This window comes from Elephas maximus, chromosome 5 (genome assembly GCF_024166365.1).
Source record: "Elephas maximus indicus isolate mEleMax1 chromosome 5, mEleMax1 primary haplotype, whole genome shotgun sequence".
NCBI lineage: Eukaryota > Metazoa > Chordata > Mammalia > Proboscidea > Elephantidae > Elephas > Elephas maximus.
Window position 1 is genome coordinate 54,112,286 of NC_064823.1, and position 23,382 is coordinate 54,135,667.

Below are 23,382 nucleotides of genomic sequence, written 5' to 3' on the forward strand. Positions count from 1 at the left end.
AGGCAGTCCCCAGGTTATGCTCCCAGCCCTGCCCGATGTTCCACCTGGCTGAGGAGCAGGAGAGGCTCTACCAGCAGCGGTCCCTGCCGCTTGCCCACAGGAAAAATCCTGAGAGCTGTGTCCACTGAATTCAGGAGGCTGGCCTTGCTGGGTGTGTGCCTGCAGGCCAGGCGGGGCTGCGCCAGAAGCCGGATTAGAACTTAAAGAAAGTCCAGGACCAAGGCAGGGGTCGCATGGGAGACAAGGATAGGTAGCACAGAAAGGTGGCCAAGAGGACTGGGCAGGAAGCTGTTGCGCAGGTGTGAGACCGAAGCTGGTGGTGGCAGCCCTGGCTGCCGCTGCCACTGCTGCTGCCACTGCCCTCTTGGTGTGGCCGCTTCCTGATCATATGCAGCCTCCATTGCTGGCTTCGGGAGCAAGGATTCCACAAGCCTCCCTGGCCCAGCTGGCACCCCACCCCACCCACCCAGCTCCCCTGGCAGGACCAGAGGTGCTGCAGCAGGTGCTGCCCTGCACAGGGAGTGAACAGCTTCAGGGCTGCTGGGTGGGTGATTGACGCCAGGAGAAGGGGAGAGGAAGGAAAAGGCAAAAGAGAAGGTGCTGCAGGGATTGGGATGGCTCTGTAACTCCACTGCTTGTTCACTGTGGGGTTTTGTTTATTATGGGGGAATAACAAACAAAAGGAGAGGTTCCTTCCCTTAATAAAAACAACTTTAAGGGACCATGGACATATATATGATCAGACTTCCCAAATGGTCATTGAGGGATGCATGACTACAACGGTAATCCAGACAATGAGTTTGTTGTCAAGGAAAGGTATAAATGGCATATATTGTTAAATTTAAGAACTCACCAGAGATTATGTACCATATAATTCCAGTAAAATAAAACAAGAATGTGTTTGTACAGAAAAGTGAAAATATGTATCAAGATTTCAAATCAGTTAGTATTAGATGGTAGAATTCAAGTGACTATTTTCTTGGTTCTAATCTTTAATTTCTACTTCTATAAAAAGCATGCATTCTTGCATATTTCAAACTTACATATTTCAAGAACAATTATTTCACAGATTATGCTGGAACATTTGATGCAAGAAAGGAAAGTAGAGGAGGGCTTTAGACTGGATAATCTCAGAATAAAATGAATCTTTTGTACTGGGGAAGCATAGGGATTACCAAAACTCTTTAGAAGCTCAATTTCTGAGAATTCTGAGCATTAAATTCATCTGAAGGCTGTAATCCTTTATGAATTTAGTCATTCTCCCTTTATCCTGTAGATGGTGGCCACAGGAATCTGTCGCTCAGATGACCATGTGGTTAGTGGACAACTGGCCTTACCGCTTCCTGTGATCTTAGGCCATGAGGCAGCCGGCATTGTGGAGAGCATTGGAGAAGAGGTGACTACAGTAAAACCAGGTACAAAATTAACACTCAGGGAATGTCTCTCAGTTCAGGCCCCACAAGAGCATCCATCCTGGATGAGGAAACTAAGGCAATGAGAGATGAAAGACCTTGCATGAGGCCACAGCAGCAGCAAATTGCTAAGATGCGGCATGGACAGAGAACTTCTTTCCTCTCTCCCTGCCTGGGTTCCTTCATGGGTTCAGGCATATATATCTTCAGGCACTCATGTGTGCTTTCCTGCAACAATTGTTTATTAAGTGTGACTAGATGTCAGGCCCCAGGTTAGATCCTGTGGATTCATGAGGGTCAAAAGACATGCAGTGCCTAACACCATGGAGTTCATAGAACCTTAGAACTTCCATTTTAGAATTCCTGAGCACTGCCTTCTGTCAGGACCCAAAACAGAACTACAAATGAGACTAGGAAAAAAAATTAGTCTATGTCCTGAGTCTCTGGATCAGTGTATGGAAACTGTTCTTTGCTGAGTTTACAGGGTGAAGGCTGAGAGCATAAGGCTGAATCAACATGGTCTCTTCTTTGATGAGAAGTGGAGCCCATTCCACTTCCTCTTCCAATATGGCCTCCCTTCTTGAACATGGAACAAAGGAAACAGACCATATGAAAGGAAATGAAAGAGACCTAGCAAAATGGAGTCTCTGGGAGGAACAGTTAATGTGATTGACTACTAACCAAAAGGTTGGAGGTTTGAGTACACCTAGAGGCACCTTGGAAGAAAGGCCTGTTGATCCACTTCCAAAACTTAGCCATTGAAAACTCTACATGGGGTCGCCATGAGTAAGAATCAACTCCACAGCAACTGTTTCTTTCTTTTTTTTTTTTTTTTTAATTTGGTTAACAGCAGATAGCCTGCAATAAACTGTCTTTTTTATTACCTTTAACCATAGTTAACTACATCTGAATACAAATTGCTGACTAATTTATTTTTAATATTTATTTTATCCTAATTTTATTGTGTATTAATGTATTGTGTATTAACGGGTTTGGTTTGGTTTTAGAAAGAGTGAATAAAAACCAAACCAAACCTGTTGCAGTCAAGTTGATTCTGACTCATAGTGACCCTATAGGACAGAGTAGAACTTCCCCATGGGGTTTCCAAGGAGTGGCTAGTGGATTCAAACTACTGACTTTTTGGTTAGCAACCGAGCTCTTAACCACTGTGCCACCAGGGCTCCAAACAGTGAATACAATAGAAAATGTCCATGTTGTCATTTTCACATGATGTTTATCAATTAAATATGATGGCTTAATCATTTTTTCTTGGTCTTGTGAAATTGGTTGCAAACATGATTAAAAATAAATATTATGCTTTATTCGAAAAAACCACTTAGTCAATAGATTCACCCACCCCCTTCACCAAATATTTAACTGACCTATGAACAGAAAAAAGTAAATTGTCTGGTTTGAGTTTCAGCTCTCAGTATTTCCTTTAGTTAGAAAAAGATTAATAACAAAATAACACTCTTACTTTTCACCTTTGTTCCCTTCACTTTAAGAGGAAAAATAGATAATTCACAAAGTAAGTAATTGGCTAGAAACATTTGAAAGTCAGTTCTTATCCTGCAAGGAAGTACCTGCCTCACTGCTGAGAAACAAGGCTTTCCAAGGAATTCCTTGAATTCTTTGTCCCATTCTTGTTAGCCAACTTGCAACTAAAATTTATATGTATGCTTACAGTGAGAACATTTGAAGTTTAATTAGTTAAGAATTAAATGACAGGATGTGTATAAGCCTCCAGTAGACATCTGGGTGCCTAATAAAAGATAACTATTAATACAGTGGAAATTATTAAAAGCCCATGATGTTTCCCATATTGGCATTTTTTCTTTGGTAATCTTCAGGCACATATAAACCCAAAGGGAAAACAATGTTGACAGACAATGACCACTGGCGTAGTGAAAATAAAACCCTATTTCTTGGGAGACTTGGCAAAGATACATGCCTCTAATATATATGCCTAACTTTGAAATACTTGCTCTATTAATACTTAGGTAGAAAAAATTTTTTAATCAACTTCTGGGTTGGAAGATAGCTTGTATAGAGAAAGAATTCATTTATCTTGGCTCAAAAGCCTTCTTGTGGGAGGCTAACTTTTCAGGGCTTTGGTCTGAGCTATGAGTTGTGTGGATGTAGACTAGGGTAACTATTGGACTATAAGTGGCTAGGAGCTTAATGTTTATATCCCCTCTTGCTCCTCCCTCCCCAAAGAGGCTATGTGTCTGTGTGTGGAGAGAAAGAAGAGTAGAGAAGGTGAGGGGAGGAGAAGGGAGGGGAGGGGAAGATGAAAAAAAATAGCACTGGTTCAGGGAATATAGGAAAAAGACTTATCTTCTTGCTATCTGTGAGACAAGAAGGACTCTTTCAGTTGCTTGTAACAGAAGCTTAACTCAAAACTGGCTCACTTAACAGAAAAATCCAAAGATAGAATAGGAATCATGCATGGCTGGATCCTGTGTTTAAACGATGTGCTCAGAACATCTCCATCTTTGGACTCTTTTCCTCTGGGTTGGCTTCATTCTCAGGCAAGCTCTCTACTTCTGAGGGCAAGATGACTCCCAGAAATTCCAGATTTACACCTACTAGCTTAGCCATGCCAAAGAGAGACAGCTTTCCTTTTTTAAATTCCAGCATGTTCTGGTGTTTATTGGCCCTGCTTCAGTCATATATCTATACTGAGATTCTCTTAATAGCTTAGTATTCTGCCCATTGATGGAGTAGGATCAACCCCACCAGAACTAAATGACCAAAAATGGAAAAGTATAGCTTCTCAATGGAAAACGAGAGTATTGTTTCCAGAAGGAGGGGGGATACAAGCTGGGCAGGCTAAAACAAGAGTCCACAGACTGTTCACCCTTTCTCTGATCCAAAGCCTATTTTAGCGCCATTTCCACTGTATGTCCTCTGCAAGTTATATAACCAAAACGAGGGTGATAACAAGCCTTGAATCAATGTTGATAAACTGCTCATTCTTAGTCACTAATCCTCAGAGCTACCAATTACTTATTGGCCCTAGGAGTAACTCACCTTCCTTAACTCAGAGACAATGAGGGGTTCAGAGTGGCTGAGAAGGTGACATAATCTTAGACTTCCTGCATGTGCTGTAAAAGGTCTCCAATGTTTAACTGAAGAGCTTTTGTCAACACTAATAACTCAAGGAGTTGCATTTATAGCCAGAAACCTGGGAATCTCCTAGACCTTCCCATTAATCTTTTCCTATCCTAATCAGTTATAAAGTCCTATAGAGTCCAGCTGTTTGGCATGCCTACAATAAATTTTTGTGGAAACAGACAGCGTTTTGTTCTGTTGTACATGGGTCACTATGGTTGGAACCAACTCAACAGCACCTAACAACAACAACAGCAGAATAAATTTTATCTTCTCCATTCCTACTCTGCAACCAAGATGAGGGCACCAACTGCTTCATTAGTCTCTCTGGCCTCTCCACAGTCCTTCGTCTGTACTGCAGGCAGAGTGAGCGTTCTAAAATGCAAATAGAATCATGACACTCATCACTTAAAATTTCAATGATATTCTGTAGCTTCCACATAAAGCAGCAGCTTTACAACCTGTCAGTAGTTTCCTACTGCTCATATTGTTTATTTGGCCTAGAGTGCCTTCTTTATCCAGCTTTTTCCCTATTTGTCATTCCAAACTCTGCTGAAGTACCACCTCTTCTGGAAAGGCTTCCTGGACCCCTGTTTAGATCTTCATCTGGGCTTCTTTGGCATCCCATACATATTACAGCATATTAAAATATAAGCTTCTTGGGGGCAAGAATCTTTGTTTAGTTTGCTGTTATATACCCAGTGTCTAGAATAGCACCTTGCACATAATAGCTGCTGGATAAATATTTGATAAATGACTAGTACTTATTAGTGTAAAGTAATCCCTGATATTTGTGCGTTCTTGTGGAGGACCCAGCATAGTACTCAGCATTTTTGAATGGATGACTGTGGCATGGAAAGGTGGCCAGCTGAACTGCTCCCATCTCACCTTGTAACAAACTAGTAAGGGATAATAGGAAACTGCTTTAGACTCTATGTAGCTATCAACGTACATTCAATAGTTTTGTGTGCGTGTGTGCGCGCGCATGCACGCTTTAGGTGAAAGTTTACAGCTCAAGTTAATTTCTCAGACAAAAATTTATGTACATATTATTTTGTGACATTAGCTGCAATCCGAACAATGTGACAGCACACTCCCCGCTCCCCACCCCGGTTCCCTATGTCCATTCATCCATTCGAGCAGTTTCTGTCCCTTTCTGCCTTTTCATCCTGCTTTTGGACAGGAGCTGCCTATTTAGTCTAGTAAATCTGATTGAACCGAGAAGCACACTCCTCACTTGTATTATTTTTTGTTTTATAGTACCATCTAATCTTTGTCTCCTGGGTTAACAGAGCATCTCTAGGCCATAGTTTTGGGGGTTCCTCCAGTCTTTGTCAGACCATTAAGTCTGGTCTTTTTACATGAATTTGAGTTCTGTCCTATATTTTTCTCTTGCTCTGTCCAGGACTCTCTGCTGTGTTCCCTGTTAGTGTAGTCACTGGTGGTAGCCAGGTACCATCTAGTTTTTCTGGTCTCAGGCTGGTGGAGTCTCCAGTTGGTGTGGTCCTTTAGTCCTTCGGGCTAATACTTTCCTTGTGTCTTTGATTTTCTTCATTCTCCTTTGCTCCATGTGGGATGGGACCAATTGATATATCTTAGATGGCCACTCACAAGCTTTTAAGACCTCAGATGCCACTCACCAAACTGCAATGTAGAACATTTTCTATAAAACTTTGTTATGCTAATTGACCTGGATGCCCCCAGAAGCTATGGTCTCCAGGCCCCAGCCTCAGTTACTCTGTCCCTCAAAGTGTTTGGATGAGTCCAGGAAACTTCTTAGCTTTTGATTTGGTTCAGTTGTGCTGACTTCCCCTTTGTTGTGTGTTGTTATTCCCTTCACTGAAGTTGATCCTTGTCTACTATCTAGGTAGTGATTTTCTCTCCTCCTCCCTCCTCACCCTCATAAGCATCAAAGAATGCTTTTTTCTGGATTTAAACCTTTTCTTGAGTTTCTATAATAGTGGTCACATACAATATTTGTCCTTTTGTGACTGACTAATTTCACTCAGCATAGCGCCCTCCAGAATAATCCATGTTGTAAGATGTTTCCCGGATTCATCATTGTTCTTTATCATTGCATAGTATTCTATCGTGTGTGCATGTACCACAATTTGTTTGGGTAGAAATTTAAGAAGAATTTGCTTTATTTCCCTCCAGGTGATAAAGTCATCCCACTCTTTACTCCGCAGTGTGGAAAATGTGCCGTTTGTAAACATCCAAGAGGCAACCTCTGCTTGAAAAATGAGTAGGTTTCTGATACTGTCCTTGCACACCCAGTGAGTTTGCACGTTCCTTACGTTCCTGGCTCATGCATTGTGTGTCTCTGTTGCACTGTGCAGTGTGAGCGTGTCTCGGGGGACCATGCAGGATGGCACCACCAGGTTCACTTGCAGAGGGAAGCCCATCTACCACTTCGTTGGCACCAGCAGCTTCTCTGAGTACTCTGTGGTGGATGAGATCTCAGTGGTCAAGATCGATCCAGCCTCACCTCTGGAGAAAGTCTGTCTCATCAGCTGTGGGTTTTCTACTGGTTATGGGTCTGCCATCAATGTTGCCAAGGTAGGAATGACAACAGGTGACAGAACTAATTACACTCAGACTGTCAGGAACCAAAAGGGAAACATTTTCTCACAGGAATCAGGGAACACTCCTCACAGATTTTACTAATATCTTTTCCCCTGTTGCCATAATAACACGGATATACTCCATAGATTTTGAAATGTCAATGACGGGTAGAAAAATGGTCCCAGAAGAAAGTGAGAGTATGTCCCAGAAAATTCACCTGCTTATCACAGATGAAAAAACTCTTGATAACTTAGTTAAGAAAAAGTAAAATTTCTCTTTCAGTAATTATTTTTCTCCATTTGATCTTTCTGGAATTATTAAATTTTGGAGCTGGAGGCTTATTTAATCTTTCATTCTACAAGTAAAGAGGACTACATGCATCAGACACAATAGATTCTGCTAGGTTCTGAGGTGACCAAGGTAACTGAGAAACATCTAGTCCATGGATTCCGTCCTCCCAGAATTAGGATCAATAGTAAATTCAAAAGCATTACCTGATACACCTTCAAACCTACTGCCACCAACACATGCACCCTGTGGACTCCATGATGGAAAGTAATGAAGCTTCAGTGGAGAGTTTATTCTACTCCATTCAGAGATTTTATTACTTCATCTCCTGCCCTGCCATGAAAACACACACACACACCACACCATATCACACACAACATCACACCATATACCCCTTTCCTAAAGATTTGGAAACCACAATCTAGTATACCTAATCCTCACTTATCAACTATCTCATTATCCAACAGTTCACATTTACAACAATAATAAAAAAAATCTACTATCCAACTATTTTGCACATTAATGATGTACATATGGCAGTAACAAACCCTGAGGTGCAAGGCGAGGGTAACGCTGACTGTGATGATTATGTATCAACTTGGCTGGGCCATGATTCTTAGCGGTTTGCACTTATGTAATGATGTAATTTGGCAGTATTTTTTTTTTTTATTGTGCTTTAGATGAGGGTTTTCAGAGCAAACTAGTTTCTCATTAAACAATTAATACACATATTGTTTTGTGACATTTCTTGCCAACCCCATGACAAGTCAACATTTCCTACTTCTTTAACTTGGGTTCTCCATTATCAGCTTTCCTGTACCCTCCTGCCTTGTCATCCTTGCCACGGGGTTGTTATGCCCATTTAGTCTCATTTTGTTTTTATGGGACTGTCTAATCTTTGGCTGAAGGGTGAACCTCAGGAGTGACTGCAGTACTGAGTTAAAAAGGTATCTGAGAGCCATACTCTTGGGGCTTCTCCAGTGTCTGTCAGAACAGTAAGTCTGGTCTTTTTTTGTGAGTTAGAATTTTGTTCAACATTTATCTCCAGCGCTGTCTGGGACCCTTTATTCTGATCCCTGTCAGAGCAGTCGATGGTGTTATCCAGGCACCATCTAGCTGTGCAGGACTCAGTCTGGTGGAGGCTGTGGTACTTGTGGTCCATTAGTCTTTTGGACTAATCTTTCCCTCGTGTCTTTGGCCCATCTTTGGTTTTCTTCGTTTTCTATTGCTCTAGACGGGGTGGGATCAGATGGAGTGTCTTAGACGGCCACTAATAAGCTTTTAAGACACCAGACACTACTCAACTAAGTAGGATATAGAGCATTTTCTTTATAAACTATGTTTTACCAATTGACCTACATGTCCTCCAAGACCATAGCCCCCAGCCCTTAGCCTGGTAATTCAGACCCGCAAGGAATTTGGATGTGTCTCTGTGAAGCTTCCATGACCTTGCCTTGGTCAAGTGGAGCTGGCTCCCCCAGTATTGTGTACTGTCTTATCCTTCACCAAAGTTATCACTTACCTATTGTCTATTTAGCTTTTTTCCCATCCCACCCCTCCTCTCCCTCATAATGATAAAAAAAAGTTGTTTCTTTTTGTGTTAAAGCTTTTCGCGAGTTTTCATGATAGTGGTCTCATACAATATTTGTCATTTTGTGATTGGCCTATTTCATCCAGCATAATGCCCTCCAGATACATCCATGTTGTGAGATGTTTCACAGATTCATCTATGTTCTTTATTATTGCAGATTATTCCATTGCACATATGTACCATAGTTTATCCATTCATCTGCTGATGGGCATTTAGGTTGTTTCCATCTTTTTGTTATTGTGAGTAAGGCTGCAATGAACATGGGTATGCATATGTCTATTTGTATGACAGCTCTTACTTCTCTAGGATATATTCCTAGGAGCTGGATTGCTCGATCGTGTGGTGTTTCTATTTCTAGCTTTTTAAGGAAGCGCCATATCATTTTCCAAAATGATCTTACCATTTTGCATTTCCACCAGCAGTGCATAAGAATTCCAATCTCCCTGCAGCCTTTCCAACGTTTGTTATTTTCTATTTTTTTGATTCGTGCCAGTCACATCATGGTGAGATGGAATCTCATTCTAGTTTGATTTGCATTTCTCTAGTGGCTAGTGATCACAAGCATTTCCTCAAGTATCTGTTAGCCATCTGAATGTCTTCTTTGGTGAAGTGTCTGTTCATATCCTTTGTCCATTTTTTAATTGGATTGTCTTTTTTGTTGTAGAAGTGTTGGATTTTCCTGTAGATTTTAGAGGTTAGACCTTTGTCAGATTTGTAATATCAAAACCAAAACCAAACCCAGTGCCATCGAGTCCATTCTGACTCATAGAGACCCTATAGGACAGAGTAGAACTGCCCCATAGAGTTTCCAAGGAGCGCCTGGTGGATTCGAACTGCTGACCATTTGGTTAGCAGATGTAACACTTAACCACTATGCAACCAGGCTTTCCAGATTTATAATAGCCAGTTTTTTTCCCCAGTCTGTAGGTTCTCTTTTTCCTCTTTTGGTGGAGTCTTCTGATGACCATAAATGTTTAATTTTTAGAACATCCCAGTTATCTAGCTTATCTTCTGGTGTTTATGTATTCTTAGTTATGGTTTGTATCCTGTTAATGCCATGTGTTAGGGCCTCTAGCAGTGACCTTATTTTTTCTTCTATGATCTTTGTTGTTTTTTGTTTTATATTTAGGTCTTTGATCCTTTTTTAATTAGCTTTCGTGTATGGTGTGAGATATAGGTCCTGCTTCATTTTTTCTTTTTTTTTTTTTTTGCAGATGGACATCCATCCATTCCCTACTTCTCTAACATTTATAAAAAGACTGTCTTTTCCCTCATTTAAGGGACTTTGGGCCTTTGTAGAAGATCGGGTGACCATAGGGGGATGGATTTGCACCTGTGTTCTCAATTCTGTTCCATTGGTCAATGTGTCTGTCATTGTACCAGTACCAGGCTGTTTCAACTACTGTAGCCGTATAGTAGGTTCTGAGGTCAGGTAGTGCAAGCTCTCCTACTTTATTCTTCTTCGATAGTGCTTTATTTGTCCTGGACCTCTTCCCTTTCCATATAAAGTTAATGATTAGTTTTTCCATCTCTTTCAAGAATACTGTTGATATTTGGATATTGCATTGTATTCGTGAATTGCTTTGGGTGGAACTGACATTTTCGCAATGTTGAGTCAACCTGTTTATGAGCATGGTATGTTCTTCCATTTTTGTAGGTCTCTTTTAGTTTCTTACAGTAGAGTTTTGTAGTTTTTTGTATAGGTCTTTTACATCCCTGGTTAGATTTATTCCTAAGTATTTTTATTTTTTTAGGGGTTATTATAAACAGTATTGCTTCCCTGATTTCCTTTATTGGTGTATAGGAATCCAACTGATTTTTGTATGTTTATCTTATATCCTGCTACTCAGTTAGGCAGTTCTTTAATAATGTAATTTGGCAGTTAATGTTTTGATGTCATCATCCTCCATTTTGTTAACTGAGATGATCATCCCCCATTTTTTAAAAATACCAATTTTCACACAAGGACCTTGTCTTTGGAAATTAACCATATTGATAAGTGAAAAATGGGTATATTATCCCTTCATTTTAATAACTATATAAAAATAATTCCAGAGACATAAAGCTGTTTGCCTTAAAGCTTATAGCTGGTTATGTTAGTATCAAGGCTAGAATATCTTCCTCAAAACTCTTCCTGAACATTAAATTGTACATCTAAATTACAAGCACTTTTAAATAACAATCATATGCCCTGTTTTTATTAGAACAAGTCCACCATAGCCAAAGTACTACCCTGTGTATATTCCACCTGAGTTTACAGACCATCTTAAGAATAGATTTGATGCATTGAACAGTAAAGACAGAAGACCAGACTAGTTGTAGAAGACATTAAGGACACCAAACATGAAGAAAGCAAGAGGTCATTAAAAAGACAGGAAAGAAATAAAAGACCAAAACAAACATGAGAAGAAACTCTGAAACTTGCTGTTGGAGAAATGATGACATAATAGAGCTGAAGAGATTTCAAACGGTGGCTCAAGAAGACAAAGTAAAGCATTATAATGAAATATGCAAAGACCTAGAGTTAGAAAACCAAAAAGGAAGAACATACTTGGCCTTTCTCAAGCTGAAAGAGCTAAAGAAAAAATTCAAGCCTTGAGTTGCCATATTAAAGGGGTCTATGGGGAAAATATTAAACAACACAGGAAGGACCAAAATAGATGAAAGGAATACAAAGAGTCACTATACCAAAAATAATTGGTTGACATTCAACTATTTCAGAAGGTAGCATATGGTCAAGAACTGATGGTACCAAAGGAAGAAGTCAAAGTTGCACTGAAGGAAATGGTGAAAAACAAGGCTACAGGAATTGATAAAGCATCAACTGAGATGTTTCAACAAACAGGTGCAGCACTGGAAGTGTTCACTTGTGTATGCCAAGAAATTTGAAAGACAGCTACTTGGCTGACCGAAAGGAATAGATCCATATTTGTGCCCTTTCCAAAGAAACATGATCCAACCAAATGCAGAAATTATTGAACAATATCATTAATATCATACACAAGTAAAAATTTTGCATAATATCACTCAAAAGTTGTTGCAGCAGCACATAGACTAGGAGCTGCCAGAAAGTCTAGCCAGATTTAGAAGAGGACATGGAATGAGGGATATCATTGCAGATGTCAGACAGATCTGGCTGAAAGGAGAGAATAGTAGAAAGATATTTACCCGTGTTTTTTTGACAATGCAAAGGCATTCGACTGTGTGAATCATAACAAATTACGGATAACATAGCAAAGAATAGGAATCCCAGAACACTTAATTGTGCTCATGTAAAACCTGTACATAGACCAAAAGGCAGTCTTTCAAACAGAATATGGAGATACCGCTTAGTTTAAAGTCAGGAAAGGAGTGCATCAGGGTTGTATCCTTTCACCATACTTATTCAACTTGTACACTAAGCAAAAAATCTGAGAAACTGGACTATATGAAGAAGAATGGGGCATCAGGATGAGAAGACTCATTAACAACCTGCCATATGCAGATGACACAACCTTGCTTGCTGCAAATGAAGAGGACTTGAAGGACTTACTAATGAAGATAGATACAGTATAGATTACACCTCAACGTACAGAAAACAAAAATCCTCACAGCTGAACCAATAAGCAACATCATGATAAACAGAGAAAAAATTGAAGTAGTCAAGAATTTCATTTTACTTGCATCAACAATCACCACCTGTGGAAGCAGCAGTCAAGAAATGAAACAATGCACTGCATTTGGCACATCTGCTGCAAAAGACCTCACTAAAGTGTTCAAAAGCAAAGATGTCACTTTAAGGACTAAGGTGCACCTGAGCCAAGCTGTGGTGTTTTCAGTTACCTCACATGCATGCAAAGGATTGACAATGAATAAGGAAGACTGAAGAAGAATTGTTGCCTTTGAATTACGGTATTGACAAAGTATATTGAATATCCATAGACTTCCAGAAGAAGGAACAGGTTTGTCTTGGAAGAAGTACAGCCATAATGCTCCTTGGAAGCAAGGATGGCAAGACTTTGTCTCACATGCTTGGACATGTTACCAGGAAGGAACATTCCCTGGAGAAGGACATCGTGCTTGCTAAAATAGGCAGTCAGTGAAAAGGAGGAAGACCCTTGTGATCGTTAAGGTTGTGTGTCAACTTGGCTGGTTGATGATTCTCAGTGGTTTGGCAATTATGATGTAGTTTGGCAGTCATATGATGATGTGATCACTTCCTTGATGAGATTTGATATGATGTGATAACCTCCATGTTGGGATCTGCTGTGAGTAGCCAAGCAGTTGAAAGAGAGTTTCCTGGCAAGGCTCATGGGCTTTTGCTCATTCTGGATCCTGCAGCTGGCTCCAGTTGTTCTATTTCCAGTTCTTGGGACTTTAGCTAGCAGCTTATTTGCTGTCTTGCCTGCCGATCTGGGGATTCATCAGTCCTTGCAGCCTATGAACAAGAACGCTACTGTCTGACCTACTGATCTTGGGTTTCCCAGTCCCTGTGGCTACATGAATCAGGAGAAGGCTCCAGCCTGACCCACAGATTTGGGACATTTCAGCCTCTACAACCGTGTGAGCTATTTCCTTGATATAAATTTCTCTATATAGATATCTATACACTTTACTAATTTTGCTTCTCTAGAGAACCCAGCCTAAGACAAACCTCCATGAGATTGACTGACACAGTGGCTGCAACGATGGGATTAAGCATAGCAATGAATTTGTACAACAGAATGAAACAATAATCAGCGGATGGTGCAGGACCGATTATTGTTTCATTCTGTTGTACTAATTCAGTGGCACATAACAACAAAAACAACAGCATATTCTGTATTTTTCTCAGTAATGTAGACAATGGTGTTGTACCTCTACAGTATTTAACAACATTTAATTAATGAACAAGTCAATGGATAAACATCCTTAAGGGAAGTTCACAATGAGATTACTTGGAACAGGAGGAATATTTCACCTACACTGAAGGCTACCTAATGAAAACGAAGTTTATTAAACAGTCCAGAGTCAATTTTATCATTTTAGAGCACATCTTTTCCTAATTTCTATGACTCTAACACTTAAGTCCCCTGTGCAATTGCATCATCTATTTCAGCAGGTGGTCTAAGTGAACACGGAGCAGAAGCTGAGGTCGATCATAATAATGAATTTTATTCATTAAGATGTAGATCTACTTTTCATTAAATTATTGTTGATTAGTATTTTAAAAAGCAGAGGAAGGGGAAATGTGCTAATACATAATAATACATAGCTGTATTATTTTGAAGTTACCTATTGAATCTTTACAGTTATTAGGTTTTGCTTTAATCTGAGGATAACTCTTCTATGTTTCACAGCCAATCTCTGCTCTCACTGTACGGGCAATTACTACTGAAAATTAATGAATCAAGGAATTAATTATTGAGGTTTCTCTGGATGTTTTTTAAATCCCTTGGAATAACATTTTTACTTGTTTCATTTCGTATAAAATTGCCTTTCTGTATTTATGATGAACTGAAGCTGAATATCACTGGATTTAAGTCACTGAAACCTTCAGGACTGCGGCCACTGATATCTAGAGCTCAAATGCTCCCCAAACTAGGCTAACTATGGGGAGTTTTAAAAAGCACTGATGGCCAGGTTCCACCTGGCATGGCTTGTGGACATTGGGATTTTTTTTTTTTAACTGTGCTTTAGGTGAATGTTTATAGAGCAGATTAGTTTCTCATTAAACAATTAATACACAAATTGTTTTGTGACATTGGTTTCCAATCCCGTGATGTGTCAACACTCTCCCCTTCTTGACCTTGGGTTACCCGTTACCAGCTTTCCTCTCCCCTCCTGCCTTCTACTGTGATTCCTGTCAGAGCTGCCAGTGGTAGTAGCCAGGCACCATCTAGTTGTACTGGACCCAGTCTGGTGGAGGCCGTGTTAGACGTGGTCCATTAGTCCTTTGGACTAATCTTTCCCTTGTATCTTTAGTTTGCTTCATTTTTCCTTGCTCCCAAAGGACTGAGATCAGCAATGTATCCTAGATGGCCACTCATAGGCTTTTAAGGCCCCAGATGCTACTCACTGTAGAATATTTTCCTTATGAACTGTTATACAAGTTGAGCTAGATAATCCCTGAGACCATGGTCCCCACAGCCCTCAGCCCAGCAATTCAGTCCCTCAGGGAGTTTGGATGTGTCTGTGGAGCTGCCATGACATTGCCTTGTATAAGTTGTGCTGGCTTCCCCAGTATTGTGTACTGTCTTACCCTTCACCAAAGTTACTATTTATCCATTGTCTATTATTTTTCCATCCCCTTCCATTCCCTCCCTCATAACTATCAAAGATTGTTTTTTTGTGTGTGTAAACCTTTTCATGAGTTTTTACAGTAGTGGTCTCATACAATATTTGTCCTTTTGTGATTGACTTATTTCACTCAGCATGATGCCCTCCAGATTATTCCATGTTATGAGATGCTTCACAAATTCATGGTTGTTCTCTAGCGTTACATAATACTCCATTGTGTGTATGTACCACAGTTTGTTTATCCATCCATCTGTCGATGAGCATCTAGGTTGTGTCCATCTTTTTGCTATCCTGAAAAATGCTGCAGTGAACATGGGTGTGCATACATCTATTCGTGTGATGACTTTTATTTCTCTAGGGTATATTCATAGAAGTGGGATTGCTGGATCATATGATATTTCTATTTCTAGCTTTCTAAGGAAGTGCCATATTGTTTTCCAAAATGGTTGTATCATTTTGCATTCCCACCAGCAGGGCATAAGATTTCCAATATCCCTGCAGCCTCTCCAACATTTGTTATTTCCTGTTTTATTGATTCGTGCCAGTAATGCCAGGCCGAGATGGTATCTCATTGTGGTTTTGATTTGTGTTACTCTAATGGCTAGTGATCACAACCATTTCCCATGTGTCTGTTAGCAGCTTAAATGTCTTCTTGGGTAAAGTGTCTGTTCATCTCCTTTCCCCATTTTTTAATTGGATTATTTGTCTTTTTGTGGTAGAGGTAGATTTTCCCGTAGATTTTAGAGATTAGACCTTTGTCAGATTTGTAATAGCCAAAATTGTTTTCCCAGCCTGTAATTTCTCTTTTTCCTCTTTTGGTGAAGTGTTTTGATGAGTGTAAGTGTTTAATTTTTAGAGGATCCCAGTTACCTAGCTTATCTTCTGGAGTTTGTGTGTTGTTAGTTATGGTTTGTATCCTGTTAATGTGATGTATTAGGGCCTATGGTGTTGATTCTGTTTTTCATCTATGATCTCTATAGTTTTGTGCTTTATATTTAGCTCTTTGATCCATTTTGAACTAGTTTTTGTGTATGGTGTGAGGTATGGGTTCTGTTTCATTTTTTTCACAGATGGACATTCAATTTTGCCAGCACCCTTTGTTAAAAAAGACTCTCTTTTCCCTATTTGTTGGACTTCCGGCTCTTGTTGAAGATCAGGTGACCTTAGATGGAAGGATTTACTCCTGGGTTCTCAATTCTGTTCCATTGGTCAGTGTGTCTGTCATTGTACCAGTACCAGGCTGTTTTGACTTCTGTAGCTGTGTAGTAGGTGCTGAGGTCAGGTAATGTGAGTCCTCCTGCTTTATTCTCTTCAGTAATGCTTTACTTATCCAGGGCTCTTCCCTTTCCATATAAAGTTAATGATTAGTTTTTCCATCTCTTTAAAGAATGTTGTTGGTATTTGGATAAGGATTGCATTATATTTGTAAATTGCTTTGGGTAGAATTGTCATGTTCACAATGTTGAGTCTACCCCCCAAGAGCATGGTATGTTTTTCCACTTACGTAAATCTCTTTTGGTTTTTTGCAATAGCTTTTGTAGTTTTCTTTGTATAGGTCTCTTACATCCCTTGTTAGATTTATTCCTAAGTTTTGTTTTTTGTTGTTTTTTAGAGGATTTCATAAATGGTATTACTTTCCTGAATTACTTTTCATCATTCTCTTTATTGGTGTACAGGCATCCAACAGATCCCTGTATGTGTATCTTGTATCCTACTACTCTGCTGAATCTATTAGTTCCAGTAGTTTTCTCATGGAGTCTTTTGGGTTTTCTATGTATAGTATCATATCATCCACAAATAGGGACAGTTTAGCTTCTTCATTACCAGTTTGGATGCCCTTTATTTCTTTTACTTGTTTTATTGCTCTAGCTAGGACTTCCACTACTGTGTAAATTGGAGTGGTGATAAAGGGCATCCTTGTCTTATTTCTGTTCTCAAGGGGAATGTTTTCAGCCTCTCTCCATTAAGAATGATGTTGGCTGTTGGTTTTGCCTAGATGCCCTTTATTATGTTGAGAAATTTCCCTTCTAGACCTATTTTACTGAGTTTTTTTTTTTTTTTTTTTTAATCAGGAATGGGTGTTGGACTTTGTTGAAAGCATTTTCTGCATTGATTGAGATGGTCATGTGATTCTTTTCTTTCTTTTATTAATATGGTGGATTACACTGATTTTCTAATGTCAAACCATCTTTGTATACCTGGTATGAATCCTACTTGGTCATGATGCATTTTTTTATATGATACTGAATTCTGTTGGCTAGAATTTTAAATTTCAATAGAATATTTTTATCACCTGCTGCAGTCTGAAATTGATCAAACATGCAATCAAGATGCATTGATAATTATGGGCGATTGGAATGCAAAAGTTGGAAACAAAGAAGAAGAATCAGTAGTTGGAAAATATGGCCTTGGTGATAGAAACAATACCAGAGATCGAATGATAGAATTTTGCAAGGCCAACGACTTCTTCATTGCAAATACCTTCTTTCACCAACATAAACAGCGACTATACACATGGACCTCGCCAGATGGAACACACAGAAATCAAATTGACTACATCTGTGGAAAGAGACGATGGAAAAGCTTAATATCATCAGTCAGAACAAGACCAAGGGCTGACTGTGGAACAGACCATCAATTGCTCATATGCAAGTTCAAGCTGAAACTGAAGAAAATCAGAGCAAGTCCACGAAAGCCAAAATATGACCTTGAGTATATCCTACCTGAATTTAGAGACCATCTCAAGAATAGATTTGACACATTGAACACTAGTGCCTGAAGACCCGACGAGTTGTGGAATGACATCAAGGACATCATCCATGAAGAAAGCAACGGGTCACTGAAAAGACAGAAAAGAAAGAAAAGACCAAGGTGGATGTCAGAGGAGACTCTGAAACTTGCTCTTGAGCGTTGAGCAGCTAAAGCAAAAGGAAGAATTGATGAAGTAAAAGAGCTGAACAGATGATTTCAAAGGGCCTCTCGAGAAGACAAAATAAAGTATTATAATGACATGTACAAAAAGCTGGAGATGGAAAACCAAAAAGGAAGAACACGCTTGGTGTTTCTCAAGCTGAAAGAACTGAAACAAAAATTCAAGCCTTGAGTTGCAATAGTGAAGGATTCCATGGGGAAAATATTAAATGATGCAGGAAGCATCAAAAGAAGATGGAAGGAATACACAGAATCATTATACGAAAAAGAATTAATTGATAGTCAACCATTTCAAGAGGTGGCATATGATCAAGAACCGATGGTACTGAAGGAAGAAGTCCAAGCTGCTCTGAAGGCTTTGGTGAAAAACAAGGCTCCAGGAATTGATGGAATATCAACTGAGATGTTTCAACAAACAGTTGCAGTGCTGGAGGTGCTCACACGTCTATGCCAAGAAATATGGAAGACAGCTTCCTGGCCAACTGATTGGAAGAGCTCCATATTTATGCCTATTCCCAAGAAAGATGATCCAACCAAATGTGGAAATTATAGAACAATATCATTAATATCACACACAAGCAAAATTTTGCTGAAGATCATTCAAAAACGGCTGCAGCGGTATATCAACAGGGAACTGCCAGAAATTCAGGCCAGTTTCAAAAGAGGACGTGGAACCAGGGATATCATTGCTGATGTCAAATGGATCCTGGCTGAAAGCAGAGAATACCAGAAGGATGTTTACCTGTGTTTTATTGATTATGCAAAGTCATTTGACTGTGTGGATCATAACAAACTATGGATAACACTATGAAGAATGGGAATTCCAGAACACTTAATTGTGCTCATGAAGAACCCTTACATAGATCAAGAGGCAGTTGTTTGGACAGAACAAGGGAATACTGATTGGTTTAAAGTCAGGAAAGTGTGCATCAGGGTTGTATTCTTTCACTATACCTATTTAATCTGTATGCTGATCAAATAATACGAGAAGCTGACTATATGAAGAAGAACGGGGCATCAGGATTGGAGGAAGACTCATTAACAACCTGCATTATGCAGATGACACAACCTAGCTTGCTGAAAGTGAAGAGGACTTGAAGCACTTACTAATGAAGATCAAAGACCACAGCCTTCAGTATGGATTACACCTCAACATAAAGACACCCAAAATCCTCACAACTGAACCAATGAGCAACATCATGATAAATGGAGAAAAGATTGAAGTTGTGAAGGATTTTATTTTACTTGGATCCACAATCAACAGCCATGGAAGCAGCAGTCAAGAAATCAAAAGACGCATAGCATTGGGCAAATCTGCTGCAAAGGACCTCTTCAAAGTGTTGAAGAGCAAAGATGTCACCTTGAAGACTAAGGTGAGCGTGACCCAAGCCATGGTATTTTCAATCACATCATATGCATGGAAAGCTGGACAACGAATAAGGAAGACCGAAGAAGAGTTGACACCTTCAAATTGTGGTGTTGGTGAAGAATATTGAATATACCATGGACCGCCAAAAGAACGAACGAATCTGTTTTAGAAGAAGTACAACCTGAATGCTCCTTAGAAGCAAGGATGGCAAGACTGCATCTTACATACTTTGGTCATATTGTCAGGAGGGATCAGTCCCTGGAGAAGGACATCATGTTTGGCAGAGTACAGGGTCAGCAGAAAAGAGGAAGACCCTCAATGAGGTGGATTGACATAGTGGCTGCAACAATGAGCTCAAGCATAACAACGATTGTAAGGATGGCACAGGACCAGGCAGTGTTTCGTTCTGTTGTGCATAGGGTCGCTATGAGTCGGAACCGACTCGACGGCACCTAACATCAACAACAACAGAATTTTATTGAGAATTTTTGCATCTACATTCATGAGAGATATTGGTCTGTAAATTTCTTTTTTTTTTTTTTTGTGATGTCTTTTCCTAGTTTTAGTATCAGGGTTATGCTGGCTTCATAGAATGAATTCAGAAGTATCACTTCCTTTTCTATGTTCTGAAATAGTTTCAGTAATACTGGCGTAAGCTCTTCTCTGAATGTTTGTTAGAATTCTCCAGTGAAGCCATCAGGGCCAGAGCTTTTTTTGTTGGAAGTTTTTTTTTTTTGTAATTACCTACCTTTCAATCTCTTCTGTTTTTATTGGTCTGTTCAGATTTTCAACATCATTTTGTGTTACTTGGGGTCGGTAGTGTGTTTCTAGAAATTTGTCCGGTTCCTCTAGGTTTTCAAGTTTGTTGGAGTATAATTTTTTGCAATACTCCGTTATGGTCCTTTTTATTCCAGTCAAATTTTTTGTAAAGTCCCCTATTTTATTTCTTATTTGGGTTATCTGCATTCTCTCCTGCTTTTCTTTTGTCAGTTTGGCCAGTGGTTTGTTAATTTTGTTGATCCTTTCAAAGGAATAACTTTTGGTTTTGTTAATTCTTTCTATTGTTCTTCTATTCTCTATTTCATTTACTTCTGCTCTGATCTTTATTATTTCCTTTCTTCTGGTGGCTGTGAGCTTCTTTTGCTGTTTTCTTTCTATTTGTTCAAGTTGTGTAGCTAATGTTTTGATTTTTCCCTTCTTTTTTGATGTGTATATCTATTGCTATAATACTGAACTCTGAGCACTGCCTTTGCTTTGACCCAAAGGTTTTGGTATGATGTGTTTTCTTTCTCATTTGATTCTAGGAATTTTTTTATTACATCTTTGATTTCTTCTATTACCCAGTGGTTTTTAAGTAGGGTGTTATTCAGTTTCTATGTAATTGATTTTCTTTCCTTGCTCTTCCTGTTATTAATTTCTACTTTCATGGTGTTGTGACCCGAGAAGATACTTTGCATTAGCTCAGTGTTTTGGATTTTCAAGAGGGTTACTCTGTGGCCTAAGATGTGGTCTACTCTGGAAAATGTTCCATGTGCATTGGAAAAGGATGTGTACTTCGCAGCTGTTGAGTGGAGTACTCTATACATGTCTATGAGGTCAATTTGGCTGATTGTGCCCTTTAATTCTTCTGTATCTTTGTTGAGTTTCTTTCTAGATGTTTTGTCCTTTACTGAGAGTGATGTGTTGAAGTCTCCTACTATTCTTGTAGAGCTGTGAATTTCTCTTTTCAGTACTGTTAGAGTTTGCTTTATGTATTTTGGAGTCCTATCATTGTTTTTTTATGATTACAGCTTCACGATGGATCACCCCTTTAATTATTATGTAGTGCCTTTTTTTCTTTGTCTATTATAGTCGATTTTGTTTTAAAGTCTATTTTATCTGAGATTAGTATTGCCACTCCTGCTCTTTTTTAGTAGCTGTTTGCTTGATATATTTTTTTCCATCCTTTGATTTTTAATAAATTTATGTCTTTGTTCCTAAGATGAGTCTCTTGTAGACAGCATATGGGTGCATTTAGGCCATTTACATTCAGTGTAATTATTCATAGGTGTGATTTTACTGCTGTCATTTTGCAGTGCTTTTTTTTCTTTTCTTCTTTTTTTTTTTTTTTTTTTTTGGTGTGGTGCTGAAGTTTTCTTCATTCCTCTTACTCTCCTGTGTGGAATTCCATTTGTTTGTGGATTTTTTTTTTTCTTCTGTTTTTGTAGATTTTGTTTTTACTGAGACTTTATGTTTTTCTTCTTTATTTTGCTGAGTAGGTTTCTTAACTTTCTTTCCGGTTACCTTGAAATTTACCCTTATTTTTCTAGGATTGTATCAGTCTGTTATTACTTGGCATTGCCTTGTCTTCCTCTCCACTAGAAAGTTCTGCACCTATACCATTTATTCCCTGTTTTATTGTTCTGATATTGTCATTTGCAAAGTAACCTCTCTGGTCCCCTGTTATAAATCTTTTGGTTTTGAATAGTCCTTGAGAGTTCATTTCCTAGGTTGGTGTCTGGTTGGTGTGATCTTGTGTCCTAGATTCGGGGTATGGTCTGATATTGTTTATTCTGAAACTGAAGAACTCCCTTTAATAATTCTTGTAGTTTTGTTTTGGTTTTGCATATTCCCTTAATTTCTGTTCATCTGGAAATGTCTTAATTTTTTTATATCATCATATTTTGAATGAGAGTTTTGCAGGATACATTATTCTTGGTTGGCAATTATTTTCTTTCCAGGTTTTATATATATCATCCCATTTCCTTCTTGCCTGCATAGTTTCTGCCAAGTAATCAGAGCTAAATCTTATTTTTGCCTCTCTGTATGTGAATTTTCATTTTCCTCGAGCTGCTCTCACAGCTCTCTCTTTGTCTTTGGTTTTAGTGAGTGTGATTATGATATGCCTTGGTGATTTTCTTTTGGGGTCCCTCCTGTATGGGGTTCATTGAGCTTCTTGGATAGTCAGCTTTTCATCTTTCCTAATATTAGGGAAGTTTTCTGTCAGCAATTCTTCAATAACCCTGTCTGTGTTTTCTGTTTTTTCCCTCTGTCCTGGAACTCCTATCACTTGCAAATTTTTGCTTTTAATTGTATCCCACATAATTCTCAGTGTTTCTTCATTTTTCCTTGTTCTTTTTTCTGATTTTTCCTCAAACAAAATTGTATCCAAATATTTATTGTTAATTTCACTGATCATGTCTTCCATTGTTTTAAACCTGCTTCTCAGACTTTCTATAACACTGTCCATTTCTGAAATTTTGTTGTTTATCTTTTGGATTCCTAATTGCTGTTTTTGTATGCTTTCTAGTTGTGAGTATATTTTGACCTTTTGTTCCTGTATTATTTTCCTGAATTCTTCCATTTTTTGTCTGCCTTTTTCATGAATTTGTCTATTTTTTCCTCATTTTTATCTGCTTTTTGCTTCAACTCTTGCATAGCTCTGAGCATCAGAGATTTGAATTCCCTATCAGGTAGTTCTAGTGCCTTTTCTTCTACTGGAAAGTCATCTGGTGTTTTATTTTGGATGGCTACTGGAAACATACCTTTTTTAATTATTATTATTGTCTGCTGTCTTCACATACAGTAGTTATCTTATTCGTTTATTGATTGTAGGTTTATTTGTTTCAACCTGCTTTTTTATATATTTGGTTATGTCTGAGTAGGCAGGCTGTGCATTCTTTGTTGTTTGCTCATCTGTGGGCAGGATACTTTTCACCTGCTTGTCCTATGGGCAGGGTCAGTTGCTCAGCTATGGCACAGGAGGGAAGGTGCAGCTGAAGGAGAGGGGCTGGGATGAGTTGTTTGCAGCTCGTACTGGGGCTGACAGAGTGGGGCCAGGGGTCAATGCAGTGCAGGCTGTGGTAGACTATGCC

General features: G+C 39.0%; 1 protein-coding gene across 1 annotated transcript in view; it reads left to right on the forward strand.

Annotated features, from left to right (window-relative positions):
- LOC126076942 (alcohol dehydrogenase E chain-like) overlaps positions 1–23,382 on the forward strand; it is a 37,656-nt gene that overhangs the window by 4,227 nt on the left and 10,047 nt on the right. Inside the window, exons 3-5 of the mRNA XM_049885660.1 lie at positions 1,277–1,415; positions 6,684–6,771; positions 6,866–7,085. Coding sequence (XP_049741617.1) covers positions 1,277–1,415; positions 6,684–6,771; positions 6,866–7,085 — 447 coding nt within the window. The remainder of the gene's footprint in view (positions 1–1,276; positions 1,416–6,683; positions 6,772–6,865; positions 7,086–23,382) is intronic.